The 25,887-nt window shown below is 35.7% G+C and overlaps 1 protein-coding gene across 1 annotated transcript in view; it reads right to left on the reverse strand.

Annotated features, from left to right (window-relative positions):
* Window positions 1–1,036: 1,036 nt before the first annotated feature.
* Window positions 1,037–25,887, reverse strand: part of LARS1 (leucyl-tRNA synthetase 1) — a 29,276-nt gene continuing 4,425 nt past the window's right edge. Inside the window, exons 4-32 of the mRNA XM_072400920.1 lie at window positions 24,747–24,827; window positions 24,523–24,660; window positions 24,021–24,182; window positions 23,800–23,912; window positions 23,042–23,105; window positions 21,899–21,966; window positions 21,247–21,472; window positions 20,412–20,499; window positions 20,239–20,315; window positions 18,787–18,840; window positions 18,045–18,185; window positions 17,870–17,947; window positions 17,635–17,720; window positions 15,792–15,857; window positions 15,627–15,709; window positions 15,386–15,524; window positions 14,222–14,434; window positions 13,789–13,846; window positions 13,633–13,696; window positions 12,509–12,692; window positions 10,802–10,892; window positions 9,632–9,772; window positions 8,095–8,235; window positions 7,679–7,789; window positions 6,175–6,285; window positions 4,994–5,098; window positions 4,518–4,613; window positions 3,077–3,209; window positions 1,037–1,895 (exon numbers count right to left, since the gene is read on the reverse strand). Coding sequence (XP_072257021.1) covers window positions 1,690–1,895; window positions 3,077–3,209; window positions 4,518–4,613; window positions 4,994–5,098; window positions 6,175–6,285; window positions 7,679–7,789; window positions 8,095–8,235; window positions 9,632–9,772; window positions 10,802–10,892; window positions 12,509–12,692; window positions 13,633–13,696; window positions 13,789–13,846; window positions 14,222–14,434; window positions 15,386–15,524; window positions 15,627–15,709; window positions 15,792–15,857; window positions 17,635–17,720; window positions 17,870–17,947; window positions 18,045–18,185; window positions 18,787–18,840; window positions 20,239–20,315; window positions 20,412–20,499; window positions 21,247–21,472; window positions 21,899–21,966; window positions 23,042–23,105; window positions 23,800–23,912; window positions 24,021–24,182; window positions 24,523–24,660; window positions 24,747–24,827 — 3,318 coding nt within the window. The 3' untranslated portion in view covers window positions 1,037–1,689. The remainder of the gene's footprint in view (window positions 1,896–3,076; window positions 3,210–4,517; window positions 4,614–4,993; window positions 5,099–6,174; window positions 6,286–7,678; window positions 7,790–8,094; window positions 8,236–9,631; window positions 9,773–10,801; window positions 10,893–12,508; window positions 12,693–13,632; window positions 13,697–13,788; window positions 13,847–14,221; window positions 14,435–15,385; window positions 15,525–15,626; window positions 15,710–15,791; window positions 15,858–17,634; window positions 17,721–17,869; window positions 17,948–18,044; window positions 18,186–18,786; window positions 18,841–20,238; window positions 20,316–20,411; window positions 20,500–21,246; window positions 21,473–21,898; window positions 21,967–23,041; window positions 23,106–23,799; window positions 23,913–24,020; window positions 24,183–24,522; window positions 24,661–24,746; window positions 24,828–25,887) is intronic.

Below are 25,887 nucleotides of genomic sequence, written 5' to 3' on the forward strand. Positions count from 1 at the left end.
CCCAGCCCTAAATATTTCTCAGAGCAATTGCAATTGTTGCAATTACAAATGCATTGGTATTGTCATTCTTTTGTTGGCAAGCTGAGAAAAAAAATCTGAGACTTTTCACACCAAATGTCAAAAATGTCCTGGACAAAATTATTGGCACCCCAACCTAATACTTGGAAGCACACCCTGTGGAAGAAATAACTGATGCTAATCATTTTCTGTAACAGTGAGTCTTTTGGACCACTCTTCCTCTGCCAGTTGCTCCAATAAATAAGGATTTTCAGTCTATATTCACAACAGCCCTAAGCACTTCATGAGGTTTTGTTCCTATATGTTATGAGCACCTAAATATGTGAACAGTGTTTAGTATTATTTAAAAATTATATTCCTGTTTTATGCTTGCTACAGTATATTTGGTATACCTTGCAATTTTTGCATGTACATTCTCCATAAATTCATTCATTCATTATTCATATAAATGTACATAAAGACACATTATAAATTCCTTTACCACAGTAACGGTTTAGATTAGCGTGTTCACGTGGAATTGATATGCAATCATATACACATATTGCTTTGTAAATCAGACTCTGTGGTTGCTAAACCCTTAAAAATGTGCTTATAAATTATGTGCTAAAAACTTTGTAAAATGAACCTGTTTTGCTCCCAAATGAGCAAATTACATCCCGTGCTCTTTTTGCTGGCTGTTATTTAGAATTGTTTCCAACTACCTCTGTAAACAATAGAACACCTTCTACTTATGTTATGGGTAAGGGGTGGGAAATATTAAATATTTCTGTGTATCTTGGACCTTTCTAGAAAGATGGGAAACTTGATATGCAGTTCAATGTCTGCTAATGAGCTAAACTCTCAATGAATGTCAATTATGTTAATATCTTCTATCATACAGAAAAAGTTAATGACAATGCTGTGGCTCCTTAATTATAAAATACATTTTTATATATATATATATATATATATATATATATATATAGTAAATACATAATCTATATTATATAATAAACCAATTTTAAAAATAAAGGCACACTTAAACAAGAGTTGGTTTATTTTAAATATTTGAGAAACTAGACAACAGAACGCAATACATAAGATGGAGAACAGTGAATGCATTAGACTGCAATTTCAGTATTACCTGGAGAGTCAACATTAAGTTCTGGAACCTAACGGCCGGTCTATGTAAGTGGCTGAAGAATTGGACATTTGGATTTACTATGCTTTAGAAAAGATTGGTAAAGAGTCAATCGAACAACAGCCATATATTTCAGTCATTGGTAGACAATGGTGTACTGACATCCTCTTGGCCTCCAACATCTTTCCTAAACACCAACTGAAAGATCCTATGACTAGTTCCTAGTCCCTTCCTTACTTAACCAATAAAGTGTAACCTTCCTGCTGCATTTTTCAGAATGTCACATTAAAGAATGATATGGAAGGTGAGACCTACTGATAAGAGCTACAGGAGGTGGTTGGATGTGGGAGGTTTGGCATCAAGCGCCAGAGTCTTTGAGAAATATGAGATGCTAATGTGAGTAATAATTTGCCAGCATGTGGAGGGGCCTGAACGCATTGGGGGTTAAGTGGCAATTTTTGAAGGATCAGGGTAAAAATTCAGTTTTCTACTATGGCAACACATTTGTGCATGAAAAACTGTTGACTGTATATTACAAACTCCTTTTTCAATCAATCAACCACGTACACCAAGGTGTCTCCAATGTCCATCTTCAGACCATTATCTGCTATGTGCACTTTCTTTTCATTAAGGTCAATGTGGAAGGAAGCTTGTGGGGAGATGACAGCTTTACCAGCATCTTCTTTTCCCATAACTGGAACACGACGGGGACCCAGGACTGGGTCCTCATACCGCATAAGTTTCACCCTTGCAACATCTACAATGGATTAGAGTAAGAACACTTTTTATTTAAAAACATTTGACATAGTAACAGCACTTATTCCATTCAGATATCCAGACTCCTCTTTTCAGCCTGTTCATGCACACTAAAGCGATACTAATTCCTATAGGAGTCACACTCATAGCAACCTCTAGCAGTCCTGCGAAGTGCATCGCTCCCCACACAAGCAAGATAAAGAAGATCTGGTTTTCTGTTACAGACTGCGTTTTACAATTTCAGGCAAGGCCATGTGACCATGGGCAGAGTGCACAATAAAAATTGCTGGATTGAGGATAGGGGTGGGTAAAAGACTTGGGGGTGCTGCACTCTTTAACCTTCTTGGTGGTCCGATTAGGTCAGTAAATTAAATGTGAAAGCAGTACAGTACCACCCCGAGTGTGGAAGTGGTTACTGCTTTTGGTACTGAAAATAACCCTGAACCACACTCGGGAATACCACCAGGGAGGTTAATGGACAACTTAGGTAAAAGTTGTATTTACGTTTACTACTTGTTTTGCGTTTACTACTTTCTTAAATATGTAAAACATTTAAAAAAAACAAAAAAAAAACAAAGAAAAAAGGGAGCAGTGATTATCTTTTTTTTATTTTCTCCCTCATATAGAAGCATATCCTTCCTGAAGAACAAAAGGCAAATTTTTAAGTCAATCGATCTTTTTTTTTTTTTTTCTTTGCATAGGACTGATTTTAGATATTGCACCAATTCCTTGTAGCCGATATATAAACACACACACACACACACACACACACACACACACACACACCATTATATCTTTAGAAAACTTATCCATTTCAGAAAGAGAGCTACAGTGTAATTGTAAGCCTGTCCATCTTAAAAAAAAAAAATAATATTGTGCAGAGAATTAAACACATTCTGTATGATCTTTGCAAATTACCAGGTCTCATATTAAGCACTACATAGTGCTTTTCTGAGCTCTCTGGGGGGTTTGGTCATTATGCATGGTAATAAGATGGTTACGGAATGTCGTTGTCTTCCGCCTTTCCAATTCTGATCATAAAAACTGTATTTCACTCAGGCTGTAATAATTGCTCATTAAATCCATCCTTACTGCCAGTGATTTGCAAAGATCCTCAGAGACTCATAAAGAACACTCTTCCCAGCTCATCACTATACTGCCCCCTTCCTGTCTGGAAGTTACCTTTGATCCCCCGATCAGTCTTCATTAGGCGCCTTATTACAGAGTCTCTGCTGTCTCCCTGCCGTATCTCAATTTTCATGGAGAAGTGGCCATTTGAGGGCTGTGGGTTCACTAGACATACAGGCACTCCAGGCTAAAAAAACATAACAAATTTTTATTGAGATGACTAGGTATGTTGAACAGTACAATATAAAACAAGATAACAATATAAAACAAGTGATAAGTGTACTTTTTTTCCTTGCCATAATAATAAATCAACTATAGTACAGCAAACATTGTTTGTATATTCATTGTATATTCATATGTTTGTATATTGTAATCAGTATTTTTTTTGCTAGTGCTATTGCTATTTGGATGAGCTCTGTGGGGCCTGCAGTTGTAATCACTGTGGCAGTTGGGAACCATATTAGCTATTTTTTAAAAGTATTCGTACTCTGAATGCATTTTTTTATTGATATAGATATATATATATATATAGTTTTTCTGTTTTTGTTAATGGTGTCAGAGAGAACTGCTTTTGTATGCATGATCAGTACTGGTAAGTTAGGACACCAGTGGGTCTTCCATTCAACAGAGAAATATTTTTGTTTTTAATTTGCTAATGACAAGCTTGTCTAAAGAAAAATGATGGACTACAAAAATAGCAATCAGCTTCCTCTTTCATTCTTCCAGTGCAGTCTGAAGTGTAGCGGAAACAAAAGCTTTTGTGGAATGAGACTCAACACATGATGTATCAACAGAAATACTAAATATATATATATATATATATATATATATATATATATATATATATATATATATATATAAATATAAATTAAACACAAAATGCTGTACTGGTAAAAAGAAGTAATATTTTTGTATTATTTTACATGCTTTTCCATTTACGAACGCAATTGATTTGAGTAAGCTCCCATGATATATTTTGATAACTTTGGAGTGAAAAGATTGAATTCTGCAAAAAACAAGGCAAGCAATGAAATGAATAGTTTCATCTTAGAAGCAAGCTGGCCCAAAATACGTGTAAGAATAGAAAGATTGATGGCGAGTCTGCATAAATGACTGAAATCGATACCAATGGGCGTCTTTTGCACTAAATAAATAAAGTTTTCCCTTTAAGCTTACCCTGAGGCTTACAGTGAATACACAGAAAGCATAAAAATGTACCAACAGCTGTGGCTAAAAATTTTATAAGCACCTCATGATATTAAAAAAAAAAAAAACAGAAGACTCCATGGTCCAAATCCCACATAAACTCAAAAACTAGTACTAAGTACTAGGAGAAAAATGACAACAATTAGAATATATCTCTTGGAATCCCCTTTAATGAAATTTATAAGATAAAATTGGGTACAACAAAATGAACATAGATAAATCTGCAGGCCGCCAAGACTAAGGACTGAATTTTATGGTAAACATTATGATGGATCCCTCTTGCACATACCTCGGTTCTGAAGACAGAATAGGGTTTCCCAGGGCAACACTCTTCTCTAATTTTATCATCTGCTTCTGAAGCAAATTTTACTTCAATCTGGTCTAGCTGGGGAAATAAAAGAAATACACAAATCATGTCCATGTCTTTCCATATTACTAATCATTTTAACACTGAAGTGGATGACTGGGGTTATGAAATGGACAGAAGCTGAGGTAGGAAAAGTTTTAGAAGTGAGAATAAAATATGTTTGGTTAAATTATGAAATGTATTGCTAGAAGAACCAAATATCTATAGATATGTGACCACAGCTAGGCTTTAAAGAACACAGGCACGACAGGTGTCTTGTCTTTGCCAAAGATAAACAAGAATAGCATCGCACAGTACCAGAAAACCCTTTTGGATTGACAGTAAAATAAAGCAAAGGGCAGTGCTTAATAATTTCAGCAACAGTAGGCCAGAAAGTAGGCAATTTCAAGCATACTAACATCTAGTGAGTTAGTCAGGTAGACAATGTTTTCTAAAAGAACAGCCTGCTCATCAAATTCCAGCTCTAGGTCCAAAATGCGAGGTCCTTTCTTTTCAAGGTTCTCCTATAATGATAAACAAACAGAAAATGGTTATTGAATTACCAAGATCTTTTTTTTTTAATACAAATGCACAGGCACTGCATATTAGAAGTTCTCATCTAAGTTTTAATTAATGTATGGAGCACAAAAAATAATATTCCTTAATCGGATCAATCACGAATTGGTATTAAAAAAAAAAACTTTAATAGGAATAACAGGAAGCACAATAAAGTATGTATATATTTTATATCAACCATTTTAATAAAGGTTAGTAGGTTTCAAAATATGTTCACTTTTAAAATGTAATCTACAGTAAATATACCTCCTACAGTAATGTAGATCTCATATACACTTACACTACAAGATGTATCTTGTGTAGCCCAACCTCTGGGTACAGAACAATATAAAGTAGAAAAGAAACAAAATGGTCTTAGGGATCATTTGGTACTCAAATTTTCCTAGTCATGTGATAGATCAGAGCATTGTTACTCAAATCGCAACATAAGCAGAAACAATAAAAAAAGTATTGTCATGTTAGGTTAGGAACATGTATCCACTACAAAAGGCCATTTAAAGAATTCTGGAGATTAATTGAAGCCAACATTACTCATTCTAGGACAGAGTAGAAGTACATGGCCTGTCCATATACCAATATCAAAAATGTGCTTCTCCCTACAACCTGAACAGAAAGCAAAACCTTGTGGATACTTGAGAAAACTTGACTTGAAGCCTCCTCCTTAGGAGGATTGCAAAATTAAATCTAGACTTTTTTTGTATGTGAAGTCAACAGATGTTACTACAGATATCTTAGGTGGGGATCTGTGTTTCTGAGTACCTATTCAGGTTTAGAATGGGCCATCAGATCCAAGATTTGTAGAAAAAATCCTGCTAGCTCTCACCTGCCTTAAAAGCTGTTTTTGCCAAGTTGAGATGCCAAAATCCCCTTAGTCTGCTATGTTCCATAATTGGTTGCACCTACTGCTCTACTCCCTCTCTTTTAAAAGAATAGAAAACCTTTAAGATCTGTATTACAAATGATGATTAAGTATCCACTGTAAACAAACTCCATATAATTAAATTTTACTAATTTATAAGTTTACCTTGATCATGGCAACAAATGGCATTACTCTCTTCATGTATTTCTTCAGCTCTGGCAGGCCATTTAGCTCTGTTGCAATGACTTTGTTGTCTGGCAGACTACCAGTATTTGCCTAAAAAAAACACAAAACAAAACAAAATACAAATAGGAATATTAGAATATAAACCATTACACACACCAGAACAGTTACTCAAAACTCAACACAGCTAGAATGTCTAATACCTTCACGTGCACACGTATTGGAATTTTGTATTACATATAAGTGGATGAGATGAATAGCTACTATTAAAGTACCTTTCAGATTCACTATCTCTAAAAGCAAATCTCTGGTCACCAATACAGTATTATACAATTTTACTGACATAATCATGATACTTTGAGTGTAAAATGCCTCTACATTATTTGGTCCACAAAATCACTTCAACATTTTTATTTTCAGCAGTATTATGGTTTAAATACCATATTAGAAGACTTCCACAGGGACACAGAATTCCTGAAGTGGTCCCTCATACTACACACAGAGCAATCAAGATCCAGCTATCTCCCTATTTCTACAGTGTGGCACTTCATTTTGGATTGACCCACAGTACCCACCATCTCTGGCCACACACTGTGGAGACCCGGTGGAGGTGTCCATTTCTTCACATATACATACCTTTTTACCTGCAATTTTTTAGTATCTTGCTACTTCCCTTTTTTTCAATTTCATTTGTTCGTACTTTACAAGCATATATTCATATACCTTGTTCTGTATGTAGTAGTTTATAGCGATAATTACCTATACCTATGTTACTGAAATGGACCTGAGATGGTGGGGCCCTTTGTTTACCAATGTCAAGTGCACAGCAGAGGACACATTATTTGAGCAGGTTCCATTACATTGGGAGATTGTTCCTCATTTCTTTTTTAATTTTTACACTTTTTATCTGGGGATGCAGGGTCTTTTTTTGTACTTGCATTTTTTGCTTGTTCTTGTATATATTATATATTTGTTTTATACTGTATACAATTGCATGTGTTTCTTAAAGACAATATTTAATTTTTCTATCTCAGTATATTTTGCAGTCTGGGATTTTTCTTTGAAACGTTTTGGTTTTACAGAGACGGTACATGACAAAACAGAGAAACGTCATAATTAATACATATTATAAGCACATAATATATCTCAGCTTTTTTACCCTAAATTATTAGACTACTACAAAACGGTAATCCAAGAACTTGATATCAATAACTGAACATTTTTAAATATGAATGTCCAAGTGTGAATTTATCAATCATCCTGCAAGGCCAATGCTGGGTGGACAGAAAGTTCCAGATCATGGTTATCTGGTGCTGTTTGTCCTGATGGCAGATAAGTAAAAATGAAGGCAAATTTACCACCCCACTTAGGTGTGGAAAGTGTTCCTTATTTTATTAAACTGCACAGAAAAGGGCTTTTTACTCTACACCAGAACAAACCAGAAAAAACAGTTCAATCTGCTTATCTACAAGACACCAGTTCTTACCTGGTAATGTTTCCGAAGCGTTGATAATGTGATGTGCTGCCAAGGTGGGTATGTCTTTGCCACGTAAATTGTGCAATGAGTTGGCTTCTGTGGAGGTTGTTTATCTCCTTTCTAAAAGAACAAAACAAAACAGTACACGGCAAATGAAAATGATAACAACTGTCTAATTAAAAAATAATAGTTGCCTGGGTAACATAACCTTTCTTAATGTTTAACAAATACTCCCAACCACCACCGGGTGGTTACCAAAAGGTGCTAAGTGGCGTGCCTGGCTAAAAGGGGTATTATGCTAATTTCATCTGTACATCTCCTATATTACACCAAACAGTTATAATACTACTTCTGCAAAATATTTCTTATTACATTACATATTCCAATAAAAAAAAAATTGTCTTTAAAACAACATCAATGCCTACCTTCCCCTTAGCTGGAGCCAAATAGTTTTTGAGGCGTAGTCGCAGATCATGAGCAGTTTCTGTTAAGTACTGAGAGGAGCGGATGAGAACTTCATCTGCTGGGCCTGCCACAGCCCAAGTAGCATTTATGATAAGCTCAGTCTAAAAAAAAAGCAATGGACACAGGAATTTAGTAGACCTATTCAGTTTCATCCCTGTTACTTCAAGTACTATTACACCCGGATTTAATTTTTTGTTGTTACCGTTTAGCTTTTAAAAGGCATGACAGTAAAATATGGCAGATAAGACAATAACATGGCAAAATAGATCAATTTGTGTATGATTGTGTGCAGATTTAAAACAAAGAAAGTACTGAGAAGGATTACCTGCATGTAACATACAGTAAAATCAGGAAAGCACTGTTCATCTTCCTAAATACACAGATGCTTTTTCGTGCATAGCAAAAACATCCTTCACAGGATCAAAGCAACTATAGTATGTGGAAATCGACACACAGAACTACCTTCATATCAACTTTATTGCAAACCTATGCTGCCTCAAAATTAACAACTGCATATGGTAAAATGGTTGTGAAGTGGACTCTGCTTTGGGTACAGGCATTGTGGAAATCCTGTACAATGTATGCAAATATACCCAACTTTAGGATAGTAACATACCAGTTAGTGGACATTATGTCCCGAAAACCAGGGAAGCAATCAAGCTTACTGTTGTACACTCCATATTTGTGTACAGTGCAAGAGCTTTTACTACTATGCCTCCTTGAAATCAACAAAGTACAGGAAGCCTTGGTGTAGGGCTATCTGTCAGTTAGAGAATTAGATGAAGGTGTTAAAACTTAAGAGACTGGCAGTCTCCTACCTGTGATCCATGATTGTTCCAGGCATCTCTACTAGAAATGTTTTGTTAGATAGCCCTCCCTACCCAAGACATGGTGGAAAGATCTCTAAAATTATCAATTTCCCTAATCTGAAATGTGAAATACATTTCAAAATCTGAATACAAAAAAACAACAATTTGTTTTATTAAAGTCTGTGTTGATGGGCAAATGAAGCATACATTGTGGTGCATTCTATTTGCATTCAATTATTATCATTTTAGGATTATTTACAGCCTGACACATTCTTGCAGCTAACCTCTGCCAACATGCATTTTTTGCCTTCTAAACTGCATCAACCTGCTTTAGACTTTTATATTGGGTAACTGGGCCAGAAATCAGGAACTCATCAAACTTTCAAAATATATGCAGCACAGAGGGGACCTAGAGGGCACATTACCATCCCACACCTTAATTTCTTCATATAAAATAAATTAAGGCAGCAGAATGAACGTATCTGTTTAAAGGGTTCTATAAATAACAAAACCACCTCATGTATACAGGTGGAATTAATAGCATGCATTATCTTGAAGTACCAAGAATTGGCATATGCTCGTTCCAGGTCAGTGGCTTATCAAGCAGCAAAGTACCTTATTCTATTCTCTTAGGTTTCTTTTATAACAGAAGGATTACGCTGTTTAGGCATTCAATATAATTACATACCTTCCCCAGTAATGACCACACATATTCACACAAATGTGGACAGATGGGAGCCAGCAGCAGCGTGTGGGTTTCAATAAAGCGGAACACAAGGTCACGGTGCATGCCTTCAATGGCCAGTTCTCTGTATTTATCCTTGGCAGCCTGCAACAAAATAATGGATCCAGTAAACTATGAAGACACTCGAACTCCCAAATGATTTGTGATATACAGCTCTCAAAAATAATTTGCTGCAATGCTATAGTGAAAACACTAACATTAAATAGATGTTTTGATTATATTTTCATTAGTAACATTACTTCTACAGATATGACATTTCTCATATCATGCAGAGCAGTGATATAAATATCACCAGACAGAGATTCTCAGTTTCCCACTTTACTACAAGCGTGCTTTTATTTCTGTCTGGATCCCCACAGACAAGACTTTTCCTAACATATTTTCCCAGTAATCAACTTTCTCTGGGTCAGGACAGACCACAATATAAACCAAAAAGAAACTCTCACCTTCCCTACTCCAACAAAAAAAAGAAAAACAAAAGCAGCAGCATATGTGCATTATGTAAATCTACTTATAAACCCTCAAGGGTGAGTTAAACAAAAACCATTTGATGTATCAATACTGTGTATAGAAAGTCCTGAAAAAAAAAAGATTTCAGGCAAAGAGAACAACATGTAATGTTACTGTAATGTTAAAATAATATTTATTATGATACAGGCATTAAATTTCAATATAAGTCGAAATTATTGATTTTTTTTTAAAACAAATTTTTTGAAAACTGGTATACAGTTCAAATCTTGCAATGATCTAACTGGCTTCCTTCTCTGCCAGCCCCCCGCTGCCAATTAAATTCAGATTGTGACAAATATTGAGCATTATTCACATTAAAACAATGGATTACCCTGGCCCCATGCACTTTCTAGTTGTTAAGCACTTAGAACGTGGTTACTGCGAAACAAAATACTCATGCTAAACAAAATATTCATGCAAATGCTAAATACAATACTCAAGTGTAAGAATCATTACACTAAAGCTAAATAGTTAGTCTTGCTATTGACCCAACTCCGACCCTCATCACAAACTTCCTCCCACATGCAGAAAACTACTTTTCCCTTCAAATAATTAATTAATTCATAATAAGTAGTCTGAAAGAAAACAAAGGAAAAAACTCACCTGAAATTCAAAAAATCCAGTTTTCAAAGCTTCTTTGAACATCATTTTTTCATAATTTTGCTCAGTTTTAAGGATTCCTGCATTTATCTCACTGCAAATATATAACCAGAGCTTAAAAAATAGCATCATATAAACAGATTCATATAAAATATAGTCCACAGATTAACACCAGTCAGTGAGGCAAATGAAAATGAAACATTTTTGCATCATTTTCACATTAACTTGGATGATTTTGACAGAAAAAAATTTCTGAACATAAAAAACTAAATGCCTCTGCACACACATCAGTGGATTATAGTACAATTCTATGACAAAATTTATTGTCATTATAGATTTTGGGGGCTTCCCCCCGTGCACATATTATCGACAGGTGTAGATCTAGGTCAACCAGAAATTTCAGATATTCATTAAGTTTAGAAAAATATCTATTGCTTTTTATTTTTATAAATTAATCCCTCTTTCCCAAATGTAAAATTAATAATAATAATAAGGTAGAAAAGCTATTCCCTATATAAAGACTCCTTGTTTAAACAAAGTGAAAGGAAAGCAGGCATCTACATGGAATCCAATCAGCCCCTCAAAACCCCTGCAAAAATGCACTGAAAAAGGGTAAAATAGCACCCAAATATCTTACTTTATCACAGCAATAGATAAAGTCCAGGACAGCAAATAAAACAAGCCTAACACTCACATCACATTATAAACTAAATATAGAATATGGATTTCAGTTTTTGTTTATTGCGTGTTTCAGATAAGTTAAGGATAGACTCTCATAACAACAAAGAGCTTTGTATATTGGTTATATTACTGTTTGGGACTGAACCGTCATAGAATTGTAACCTAGGATATTTGTTTGCTAATAAATCAATGCTCTTGCCTGAAGTATAGACAGAAAATGCAGTAAATACAGTTAGAAAGGGTTAAAATCGTGAGGTTATTGTTTTCTGTCTGCATGCCTTGCTAGGCAGATTTCTCTTTATTTTCGATCATTGAGATGATACAGGAAGTGATGTAAAAGGTGAGGTGAATTCTCATCTCAGACAGTTGTCACCACAATGTGTGGAAGGTTTTCCCTCACCTATTGTCCCCCTCAATAACAATGTAGAAAATCCACTTGCTTTCTGACTTAGTTGGCAATGGTCACAAGGACAAAGAGAAGTGAATCTTACCAGCGAAGACAGATCACATTGAAAATTGAAGAAGGTTCCACCCCCTTTCCCAATATACATTTTTTTGGTTTTAATTACATGCAATTCTTTTGAGGAATTAGGAACAATTATTGGAACTGCAGCATAACATGCTAACAGAGCACCACAGAACACTAATGTTTTAATTACATGCAATTCTTTTGAGGAATTAGGAACAATTATTGGAACTGCAGCATAACATGCTAACAGAGCACCACAGAACACTAAACCCACATAGCACATAAAAAAACTAATTGGTATAACAGATTAAAGTGGGCTTTCAGAGGATTATTAATGTTTTCATATAAAAAAATAATGGCTTATTTTTTACACAAACCAATGCACTACTGTGCTGTGTCATGGCACTTTGCAATGTAGGAGAATTGCTTGAGTTTCCATCTGGTGTACCGCAGCTTGTAATGTCAAGTGTAATGAACAATAGGATGAGGCACTTGTTAGTTTATGAGTGGGCTATAGGAGGGGTGAAGCCCTACTTTTTTGTTTGTTTTTTACAGCATACCTTTCAAATACACGGTCATTAAATGTACGGTTGGGACCACTTCTCAGGCTGTCAAAGTTGGCTAACATTTCTTTAACCCACTCAACCCACGTGTACAGCCGTAGAATACCAGCATCAGCCATGGCTTCAACAAAGTTAGCATCTTCTACAGTATCTCCAGCATCAGCAAGTGCAAGACGCATGCCTGAAGGACATAAGGCAGATATACTATGTACAATGCACCTAATACATAAAAAACATTACCAAGTGGTATATGCACAGGAGAGATATTTATTATTTATGTCTTTAATGGCCACTAAGGCAGTAACATTTTACTGAACTCTCATAATACATCACTAAAGGACATAAAAATATGTGACTGCCTTTATCAGAAGTCCATGTTTGTAGATGTTGCCATGAGAATAATTATAGATGCACATTGCAAGACAGAAAGATCTCTGGAATGCTGTCTGTGTCATGCAACATTTAAAAAATGTATGGTCCCATCAAACTGTGGACATTTAAAGCTCAAAAAAGTGCACATCAATGAATGATGCAGCAAACGAGGAGACTCGTAAATTAAGCTCTAACCTATTTTCAGCTAATAAGCTCAAACATAAATAGTGTTCCATTAACTAAACTTATGAATGTTCATGAGTCATAAATGTTGCAAGAAAACCTTACTGTTTAAAGTGTTAAGGAACCCCATAACCCCATGCTGCCCTGTTTGCCTCCTGGAGTCTTTGAGTCCAAGCTCCATGTCAGAGCTTAGAAATAGTTACTTGTCTTCTCCTGTCCCTAACGAACAGTTCAGGCTTGGTTGTTGGTCCTAGTAGAAAGGAAAGGACAGTGTCTGATGCTTCCTTATACCTGGAGGTATCGGGCGATGACAGTGAACAAAGTGGCAGATTGCTTTATAGTTCATCTAGAGTACATATGAATGTTGGATCAGAAGAAATCTATATTCCCTTTCCCTTATACACAATGTTATTAATTTTATTGTTCAGAAAGATGGAGACAACATTGTGTCAATCCACAAAAGCTGAGCATTTAAACAAACAATACTGTGTAAGTCAATAAGCAACAAAAGAAAATTGCCCTGACTTGTATACAAGTCAAGAGAGAAAATTTTAGAATGTACAAACCATCTGCTGAAAACTTGTCAATCGCCTGAGTTAAAGTGAGAAAGTTCCCTGTAGATTTGGACATCTGAAAAATCAATCAAGAACAAACTGTAAGCAATTGATGGTATCTGTGTTTTGGGGTGTGCAGTATATGATATAGTAAACATACTATCATACCTTTTCTGAATTTAACAGAAGATGTCCATTTGCTCTGACAGCTACAGGCCATTTACCACTAATTTAGTTAAAAAAAACAAACATACAAATTTTAATATTTAAATAATTAGACTGCAGCATAAAACATCTACTCATGTATTAAACTGGAACTGAATGTGAAAAGTGAAGAATTGCAATATTAAAGTAAACATTTAGAAATGATTGCTAATCTTTAGCGTGACACCACTACTATGCTGCTCACAGCTTTCACTTCTTTCTGGAGGCTTTGACTTGAGGAAGCAAAAGCCTGCCTCCATGAAGATCATTAATGCACTAACCAAGGTTGCTGTGTTTTATTTCTGTCAGTAATAATCAGTAACTTTTTAAAAATCTACTACAATAATCAAACAACACACTAACAATAAATGGGTAACATTCTAGTAGCCACACCCACCTGTCTTCAGGCCACATAGCCACATGATTATATAAATAATAGGACAAGTGATTTGGGACAAGATCTTTTCCAGACACTCTCAGGTCTACTGGATACCAGAATTCAAATTCATTCTTTAACTTATTTAGTTTCTCCTTGGGGATGGTGGTCTTAGGGAATGGAGCACTCTTGAAAAATATGTAATCCCATACTTCCTTGGTCATTAGTTCTGGCCTGTGGAATACATTGAAACATTAGGCAGCAGTTCAATAATCATTTTAAAAAATCCCTATGGCAAGGACAGTTGAAAGTATGATTTAAAGCAACTGAAAGGGAAAGCTGAGCTGAGTATAAATTATGAATTACCGAAAACACTTTCAGAAATTGCAACTATTTTTAGTTTTTAAACACCTAAAGATAGAACATATGCCCCTGTTCAAATAAAATTTTAGGCAAATCACAGGAGAACCCCCCTTAGTAACTACATATTAGTAAACCACCACTGAAAAAATGAAAAGGAGAAAATGGATCCAATAAATATTTTCTTTTATCAAACACAGCTGGCACTAACTTATTAGAAGATCAGTCCAATCAAAATTGATATATTAGTTACAGGTAAAGCAATGTGGGATAAGCTAGAATCCTGGTTACCTGAAGGTTTGTATACTTATCTACCTGGTCTTGATGCATCTTCCATAAAATATAATAAATAAAAATCCAAGAGGTAGAAAAAGACCTAACTAAAATGGCTGCAGCTTGAATGCAGACTCAGAATAGCGTAAAACTCTAAAACGAAAAATTTTGCTCTGAATAGACTGACCATGTAAAAGTGTGTGTACCCCATAATGATCCACACACGAGCAGTGTTGCAAATTCGTATGATGGCCATAATAACAAATGTAGGAAATATCCAAATGCACTTTATAATTTTAAGAAAACCAAACAAGCTCTTCATGGATTTATAGCTGCATGGACTCACGTCTGCAAAAAGTTGTAAGATTTATAGATTTTAAATTCCTTGTATCTGGTTATGCTGTGTGTGCTTAAACACAATAACTATGTGGGCTAAAGGACTGTTTATGTACTTCTAATAAAATAAGGCTTAGTTTTATCAGCCTTACCCATAAACAACTAAGAAGAATTTTAAGATATCTAACTTCAAAATAAAAGTTACTTGAAAATTACCTGATGCCAATAGGAGATTCACCCTGGCCATGAAGATTATTTCCTTGTAAGAGATGACATACAGTGTAGTAAGCCATGTATATTGTGGAGTCAGAAAGAGACTCAATCAGCCACTGCTCATCCCAAGGCAGGCGAGATCCTACAACAGCAATTTGTACAGCAATTTAGCACAATGGCACTATAAACAAAACACCATGGATAAAATTTTTACAACAAAGAAAATTACAGTAATGCCACTCACCCAGACCATATGTCCTAGAGCAGGCATGCTCTTGTAGCCAGCCCAGTGTGGCTTCAAAGTTTCTTCTAGTCTCCTCACAAAACCTTTAGGGAAAAAAAAAACAAAAAACAATTAACCTATGAGACAAACACATCTTTGTTAGAAATCTATATGAAATTGGCTTACGATTCCAGGTTCTGTAAGCAATCTTTAGTCTTGGTTTTCCAGGTCTCTTCACCATAGTCCAAGTACCTTTTGAAAATATTTCAGAGAGAGGTTTACTGTGTATAGCAGTATACATTGTATATACTATAAAACTAAACATTTGACAAAAGTTAACAAATCTAGTCACAAACTTAAAGAGGAACTAAACCCCAAATTGCCTAAAACAACAAAAAAATACTTTTACCTTTAATCCCGCAGGGCAGTCTGATCCATCCAGAGGTCTCTTCCATCAGGTCCCGCGTTGTCCCGCGGCATCTGTCCACGAGCCAGCAAGCGGGAGCCGCCATTTTCATCTCTTCTTCCGGGTTCTTCTTCCTACGTCACCCGATCTCACGCCTGGGTCGGGTGACGTAGGAAAAAGAACCTGGAAAAAGAGATGAAAATGGTAGCAGGTTGGAAAAAAATAACTTGCCGATCTCACTGTGCATGCGTGCAATTTTTTTTCCCCACAAAAAGGCATCACGGGCATGCACAGAAGAAGCACCCAAGAGCCTCCCGGGATGCCTGATGTAGGTATCCCAGGAGGCTTTGTGCTCCCATTCATTCTCGACCACCTAGGCAATCGATAATTAGGAGGCGGTGCTGCACTCTTTAAAAAAAAAAAAATCTTTACTTAACATAAAAGGGTTGTCAACCCTTTTACATATAGCAAAATTTCTGAGTTTAGGTAACCTCCCTGGCAGTATAAAAAATAAGAATTTTTAAATGTAAAAGTATTTATTATTTTAAATTTCCCACCTGGTCCCGCACTGGCCTCGCGTCCCCAACGTTCACACGCCGAGGACGAAGATGTCGACTGGGCATGGCCAGGTTACACAGATGCGGGCCGCACATAGCCAGGGGAAGAAGATACCGGGGCTCGCTGGAGGATGCCGTGGGCAACGCTAACAAGGTAAGCCTTTTAAACTCCCTGGCAATTCCACCCGGCGTGTGGCTCGGGGTTACCACTTTTTGTACTGAAAGTTAAACCCGAGCCACACTCGGGATTAGTGCCAGGGAGGTAAAGAGCACATGAGCACATATGATCATTCTGCAGCTTACACAATATTTCACTATATGCAATATATGTATATGCATATATGTAATAAGTATAAGTGAGAGATTTGTAATTTTACTTATTTTGATGATTGTACCCATTTGAAGCAGAAACCTTATTTATGAGGAAATCATGTTGTCAATGAGAATAAGGAAGTTGAAAAATTGTGTTTGTTTTTTTTTTTTACAATATGGGATAAGGGTCTGTAGGATATTTATACAAGGAATGAGGAGTTGGAAGACAGGTTTTAAATATACATTTTGCCACACTGTATGTCTTCTTTAACATTCGGGGCGAGAGTACAAATACTTCCTAAAGATAAGATGGTCCTAGTCTGCTCCTAACTTGTATGTCTCTTATGTGCCCATTGATGCCCCACAAGGTCAGATCATAGGATTTAGAAGAGACAGACATATATGAAAAAACAGAAAAAAAATATGGCAAGATAAAGAGAAGACTTTATTTGAGCACAATGTGACACTTGTTTTGGGACTAGAAGTGAATGGAAATATTTCCACTTTCCACCTAATGGGCAATTTCTTCCCCTCAGGCAGTTATTACCCAAACATGTGTACCCACAGTAAAATTTCTCCTTAATGTATGGTCTAGTGACAATTGTGAAATATTAGATTTTGCAATACCCACCTTTCTGGGTGCCGTTGCAAATAGACAGCAATGCTACTACAAATGTTTATCTGATAACCAGTTTCACTAGAAGATGTAAAACAAATGAGAAAAATGAGCAATGTGCTTCTACAATGTACTCACCACTGGTCACAAAGTGCTACTACACACTCATCAGCAGAACGAGATATGACCTGCTTCTCTGGCTCCATGTAAATCATGGCTTCGCCCTGCAAGAAATTTTAAAGATTAGTATATGCAAGATTAAGAAAAACTACTACAGAACCACCTTCAAAAGCAAACAAATATTAGTGACATTTTAGGAACTCCCATATTCCAGATTTACAACAACAAGATGTGCAAAACTGTCTTAACTTACGTTTTCGACCATTTTTCTCTGGATAGGTTTTTTGACCTCCTGCACCTTCTGGCCTTTATATCCAGGAACCAACATGATCTAAAAGGAGAAGGCACAACCCAGATTAATTTGAATTCTGGTAATGTATCACATTTATATACTAATTCATACAATTACACCCTGGGGGTTTACGTACACCTTCATAGAATCCTTTCAGATAGACTTTTTCTTTAGCTTCAGTCAGCTTTTCCCGATCATTCTGGCTCTGGATTTTAAGTTCATCACAGACCTGAGGAGCAGACAGGTTGCCATAACCAGGGATTTCAATGATTGGCACCTAAAATGTGAGAGAGAAGATCACTCAATACAGAACTTAAGGTGCATGGTAAAAGGATCACAGATACAAAAATAAACAAATTTAAACAAAACGTTGGATTCATTTACAAATCTTTACAAATATTTTTGTAACTGTTCTGAACACACACCCACTAAGTGGAAGTACACCAACCTAAGGATTACAGTACTATGCAGGGAAGGTGATTTGCAGCTGTGGGATAATATTAGCATTTTATATCAGGAACCTGGAAAATCAGTAAGGTCAGTACTAGATTAAGAAGAACAGGAATAAAAAATATGCTGAAGTTTCTATTGGTTTCTTTTTTTTAGGTGAGCACAGGTTATAGGGGTTATAGCGGTCCTCTACCACAGAATGCCTTTTTTCCTGTAATGTAAAAATTCTTGTCAGCTTGTGTGGATTAGATAGATTAACTACATTATTTGCATTTTTCTTTTCATATATATTTGGTATGTGTATATTCTTGCACTACACCAAATTAATAAATTGTCACTCAATCAGTGACTAGACTTAGGTATGTACATCTATTACACATATATAAAAACCAAAAAAAACAGATAAACTAAATGCTATAAATACTCACAGGCTCAAAGGGTAACACCATTTCATCCTTTATCCCATATTTCACTCTGAGTGCCTAAAAAAATGGGAGAGGAAAATGTGTATGTGCATGTGATAAATGTGATAAAAACATTCCTTGCATATACTGTACACGTAGTAATAAAGTGTTACAATTACAGCTTCATCTTAAAATGTTAGCCGTGGCCTTATTAAACCAGCAAAAGAATAAAATATGACTTGCCCCTGACACCTAAACAGATGTATCTTTCTAGAAAACGAAAATTAGCTTTTAAAGGCAACACCTACCAGAGATTTCCCAACAACATCTGAACTTTAGTAAATAAAATCAAAACTTTGTTTTTTGTGCCCCAATAGTTAATATTTTCTCCAAAGACAAACTGAAGATCTTAGGGACATATTAGGCAATGTGTTCACTATTTCTCCATTACACAGGTTCTAATAAAAATACAATTTTATTACAATCCATAAAAACATTAAAAAAAATTTTGAGCAATACAATCACAAGTACAGTCCCCAAATGCATTAAACCTCAACGCGTTTCACAGATGACTTCTGTGCTTCTTCAGGAGTGAATATGAGTACGTTCATTCTTCTGTTTGACATCCAATTTTGACATTCCCTCTATCACTTTGTATTGACCACCAAGAGGAAAAATGCTTGAAGCCTTTGAAAACTATTATTCACCATAGCTCATATATTATCTTAAAAAACTTTCTTTATTGCTTTTTTGTGCCCCAGCTAATAAAGTTTTCGCTCTTTACATTTTACATTTTTATTAGGGTCTTTGTTACCAAGCCCGAAAATATATTTAACATCTTTAGTTAACTCCCCCACCTACTTTTTGTTTTCTGTCAATATATTTTTCTAATTTCCTTTCTTTATTTATTTGTGGGGCTTTTAGCCCTATGTCTATTTATTTCTTCTACCTAAATTCCTGTTTTTTTAGCAGCCGATCATTTCAGAACACTTTTTTGATATGAGTTGTCCTATAGGGCTTCACTGCTGGTTAGGTCACCTACCTGTCTATTTGTTCAACTAGGTTCCTAACTGTAAAAAAAATTGCTCCACATTGTGGGGGATAGAAATGTTCGACCTCATGGATTAATCATATAGGTGTATATTTATTTTCTATTATATCATTATACTATGTTAAACTCTGTATTTGTGCTGACCTGTTTCAGCTCTTTTTTTCTTTTCTTGATTGTGTGTTTTCATGTCTTGTATTTTTGTATTATGTAAAAACATACTTAAAACATAAAATTTAAAGTTGCCTTTGGAACAAGAATACCAGGAGAAAACTATGGGGAAACTTGCTACAGCAACTGTCAAGGAGAAGATTTCCCCATACCTTCTGTTGTGTCCCTTTCCAATAGGCTACAGATAGCAAAAAACACTCTACAAGCGTCATTGATTTCTGATACATTACTAAATAATAAAGGGTTCAGAAACCAACCTGCTTCTTCTTTAGGTCTCTTAGGGCTGCTATATCATCTGGAGCATCAGAAGGGACACTGGTCACTACCCCAGTGCCTAAAAAATAAAAAAAATATGTCCTCAGATAAGAGCAACTTGAAATCATCAATTTCCACAGTAGATCTATTTAAAATAGAGAAGTAATACTCCTACCTTTGTCTTCTTTAATGGTAAGCATAGGAAGGGCATAAATAACTTTGTAAGAAGTCAGTGGAGCTGACAAAGCGGCACCCAAAATGTCCTGCAAGAAAAGCAAAAAGGTATTAGAGAAAATTTTAATTCAGTCTTGCATTAACATTTTTATGGGTATTATATGCTTATTATATATGCATTATTACTTTTATGGTTTCTAAATAAATAGTATATAGAAAATTGTATAGTTAGAATGCCGAATCAAGGTCTCATTGAGGTAAAGTAACTCAAAAAACTCTGCTTTCATGGCACAGAAGAGGAGATGGATTTTTTTTTAGCTTAACAAGCATTGAAGTATACATTTCAGTGGCAGAAGTAGGTAACTGTTAGGCCACTGAGATATTAAGAAATCAATGGTAGTATTACCTCATACAAAGACTGTGACTACCATCATTGTAGTTACATAAAAGAAAATGGTGAGAAGGTAGGGGTGGTCACATGCAAAGAAATACAGAATTGGATGGGGAGATAAAATCCGGAAGAAAAACAAGGACAAGGGGTAGAGAGTGGTCTTTAATATAAAAGTTATATATTATAAAAGAATAAATGTGAATCGAAGTTTATCAAGGAACAAGATTAATTCTACCTTCTCCGATATGTGCAATATATGTATGTCAATATATGTGTTCAACCCAGAAATCTTTTTAAGCTGGGTGGCAACCCCTGTTTGTGGCCCAACTCTTAAGTAACCACCCTAAGACAGCGGGTTGGTTACTGAAAATTGCCAGGCGGTGCGCCCAGCTAAAAGGGGCTGGGGAGAACACTGCATGTGAAATTTAGATCCTTTAGAACTGACCTCTCCCATTAGCTCTTTGACTACTGGTACAACTCCATTGTCTTTGGTATAACCCTGGTAAGACATGTTCCTGGCTGCTCTCTGGGTGCACACAAATATATCACCAGTGGCAGTTTCAAACGCAATGTAGGGCATATCGGGTCGAAGCCAACAGTTTGTCTGTCCAAACATGGTTTCTGGGCGCAGTGTAGCAGCTACTAGGAAAATGTTTCTTCCCTTTAATCCACTGAAAAAAGAAGCCAAACACACTACATTACTTTACACAGCAAAGACAAAACATACAGTCATGATATACTTGATTTACAACAGACAGCACGGTATGCCATATTTATATGAAAAAAATATTAAGCGTTTACTCTAGGGACAAGACAGCTTTTATATGCTTAGTTTACATTAATTTTGAAATCTGGTGTGCTAAGCCAAGTCCAGGATACATGTCCTGGATAAAATAATAAAGAAATCTGTCAGAATACTTAACTCTTTTCATATCTAGCTGTGAAACTTTGTGTGTTTAAACCAATTTCGTTAAATATACAAAATAATCAGAAGTGGTGGAAAAATTAAAATGTGCTCAAAATATTATCGTGAAATTATAATCTACAATTTTTCAAAAATATAGTCCTCTTATAAAGAAAACATTAACCAGACCTACCTCAGCTTTGGTGGAAAAGGATCAAGGACCTTCATTTTAATTAGCGTATATTCTTGAGGACCGACACCCTAAACAAAATATACTATATTAGAGAGCATGAATTAACTGTTTTACAGATACATACATTAAACATACATTAACTGTATGTTTAAAGATTTTATGTATGATTGCATGAGGAACTAGCATGAGGAATATGTTTGTTTTATATTTGTAATGGATAGTCAAATCCTTGCTGTGTAAGTATTACCATTTGTTATTTTAATTAATATACTGAATATAATCAGTGTGGTTTTCAGTGATCAACCAAAACTAAAATACCTTGGATCATGTTCTATATTTCAAAAGAAAAGCCCACATCATATTTCTGGTACATCTGGGCCTTTCCTGCTTATGACCATGTCACATCTCAATATCAGCTTATGGTGGAATCGTTTTTGTTGTGACACCCTGGTGGGAACACATCTTGGAGTGGAGCTGAGCATTTCTAGAATTAGCCTAAGGCTTTAATGGGGTCACCCTTTTTGTATAAATCTACACTACAACAATAGAGAATTGGTAAGGCTAGAAAATCTTGAGAAAAGAACTGACATACTAATCTCAATGTATTGTTTTGTGGAAAATTAAAGCGCTTGTTCATATTTTAAAAAGGATGTTGTCCTAAACATGTTTATTTGAACTGGGAGGTGGTTGGAAATTCTGTCAGGTTTTTATTGCTTTACAAGTGATTATGGTCACCAAGAAAGGAAGCAGTCTTTTTCAATTCACAGTCAGCAATAAAAATATTTTTTTTATAGAAGTTTTAGGAAAAGGCTATATTCTCAGCCAGGATAAATTTGCTAACTGCCTTGGTGCTGGGGAGAGTCTTCTCATTCACTGTTCTAAAAGCAACGTCCACTGGTTTCAGAATAAGGAAAAATAGGAAATCATAGGATGACCAGCAGACCAGGACAGATTTCAGACACATCCAGCCTCAACCATGAGCCCAACCTTTCCCATTCTAGTGAAATCTGGTTACTAGTGGAGCCAGCTGCGCTTTTTCACAATTTCAAACTTCTTCCAGCAGATTTCAGACCAAGATGATTTGTTTCTTGAAAAGATAAATCAGTGAAAATATTATCTCTACAAATCATAAAAAATAACAACCTCTCCAGTCTGTCTATCATGATCCATGCATGGTTGGCCATCTCTTGGTGAATAGATGGTGTATCTAAGGAAAAGAAAATTATTAGTTATATAGAGCAAATAAAGGGACTAAGTTGTCTCTTGAATTTTGTCAGTGTATAAAATAACACTATTATTTGATTATCAATTTGATAATCTGAACAGATACTAAATGGAGCAAGATACACAAAATTTAGCTCCCCCACACACACAAATGCATGCACACACACTTTTCTCAGCATGTTATTTTTGATTATGCATTGAACTTTGGTAAAGAATATTTCATTTGAAGACATGTGAACATGACTGTATTGTATTTATATACATGTTACTTCTATATTTCTCAAACCAAAGATTTAACTTTGTTTCCGTATCCTTTTTATTTTTTTGTGTTTTTTGAGCAATTTATTAAACTGACTGTGGGAAAAAAATATTACCCGTTGAACTGGGTACTTAGATATTAAAGGAAATTTGCGCTGAAATCCTATGCCATCCTGAATATTTTTTGCTGCACTACATTTGTTATAGTACTTTAATAATTACCACAACACATAAGCTCCTTAGGTTATTAACATTTCATGTAATGCTATGGATCTACAGTATTGAATATACATCTTCCAAAAACATCAGTGCAAGGACTCTTCACAGTTAAACAACATTTTTTTCTAAAAGTATGCCCATATATTGTATATTTAACTTTGTGCCCTTCAATAAATCAAAAAAAAAGAAGAATCACATACCTCTTTCCAAATTTGATTTTATTCCTTTCCCTTAGGGTTATGAACTGCCATCTTACAAAGGAGTCATAATAAGGGTTTACATCTGTTGTGATGAATGAACGACGCCAATCCACCTAAAAAATTACAAGCTTCACTTTAGATGCAACAGCATCTTATATTTTTTATAGGGTTCAGATTACAGTTGTTGGACTTGTTTTTGGTATTGTTTCTTAAATCCTTACCTTTAACCCCATACGTTTTAGATCTTCTACTGCTAGAGGAGGGAAATATTCAAGCCAGTGTTCAGCTTCAGAAAACTTTACAATCTCTTCATCTGTGAGCCCTAAGGATTTCATAATTCCCCACTGATATTTTGAAGATCCAGTCTTTGCAGCTGCTTTACTCTGTCAAAAATTAGGAAAAGACTTTTTTTAGGTAACAAAAAACGTGTGATATAACAGTCCAGTGCCATTTAAATTGATTACCAAAAAAATGGATTAACAAAATTCAATTTGGAAAGCAAGTAAGATGGGGTTGAGATGAGTTGAGTCATGAAGAAAAGGATGTATACTATTGTTTTTGGTTAACAGAGGGGTTTCTTAATTGCCTGAAAGCTTTCAACACTATGCTCAATTTGGGTCAGTGGGTAGGTAAAGGAATTTGTATTCTGTATAAAGCCTTCATTGAATATTCTGGAGTCCCTAACAGATTCTTGTCAGTCAAGGTATAAAGCTCAACACTTACCTTTTTACCTTTAGATTTGTCTTTAATAACCACCTCTTCCTCTTTCTTTGCAGGCTCTTCATCGTCCTCTTCCTCTTCAGGGAACTGAGGTGGGCAGCCATAAAGTTCCATCTCCCTTTTCAGCTTATCTGCACATGCCTGAGGAGATAGTTAACTGTCACTAATAAAAATGCAAACACAACTGGCCAGCAATAAACATGCACTGAAAACTGTTTAGAACTTACTTTGATTGGCATACCAGTGCAATGTAGACCAAATGGAAAAAGGCAAACCTTGCCCTTCAGTCTCTGGAAGCCTACAGAAAACTAACCAACAATAAAGAAATTAATTTTCAAGGCTGTAGGTATACCAAAGAATGAGAATTTTATAATAATGATCTTTGTCATAAATACTGTACAGCTAAACAATGAATGCTTAGAAGTTTAATAAAATAATGAATGCTGCTAATATATGCTGTAATTTAGTATGAATTGCCTATACCAGTGGTCCCTAACCTTTTGGCACTCACGGACCACTATTCCGGACTCTGGACTGCGCATGCATTGGGAGCCGAGTGTCACTCAAAGGGGAAGAAACTTCCCCCAGAGAGATGTCACAATGCCAGAACCTGCCCACTCATCGTAGGTCTGAGCCTGTGAAGGAAGAGTGCGCAGGTTGTGTCGAGACACAACCCGCCCACCACTTGAGCCTGGGATAAGTACAGGAGACGTTGTCTGCGGCTCTGGCCGATGCCCCCCCCCAAGCAGGGTCCTTCTCCTAACCCTGCTGGGGGGATGCACTGGCTGGAGCACCCCGGGGGTTGGGGACCTCTGGCCTACATTATAACATTTATTAGTTTTCATTACCAGAATATCAAAATAGAACAATGATATGCCCATTTTAAAATAGCTGCATAAACTATACAGGAGTGGACATCCCTCACTCTTACGGGTAAGACGTCCAATGGAAAGTGCATCTTAGACCAGGGTGCTAAAACATTGCATCTCCACAATATAGGTACAACAATTGGAATATTCTCAATCTTTCCTACCTCTTAATGGCAACTTGGAAGACACTTTAAAACCACTTCAAATTATAGAACTATTGGATATATACCTTGAATTGAGCTTTTATTCCATTGATTATCTATCACAAATCTATGTGATCCATATATATCTACCTTAAAAACACCACCTCTGTATTATTTAATTTTTTATCAGGAGAACACCTGATATAATCATCTATACATTCTAAATGAATGTTTAGTTCTTTTCTTATGATATGATATGTATACATACATACCTTTACTGCAAACACCATACACATATACCAGAATCACACTCATAAAACAAAATACTCATTATGCAATACATTTATTGGACGTCA

This window comes from Pyxicephalus adspersus, chromosome 2 (assembly GCF_032062135.1).
Source record: "Pyxicephalus adspersus chromosome 2, UCB_Pads_2.0, whole genome shotgun sequence".
Taxonomy (NCBI): domain Eukaryota; kingdom Metazoa; phylum Chordata; class Amphibia; order Anura; family Pyxicephalidae; genus Pyxicephalus; species Pyxicephalus adspersus.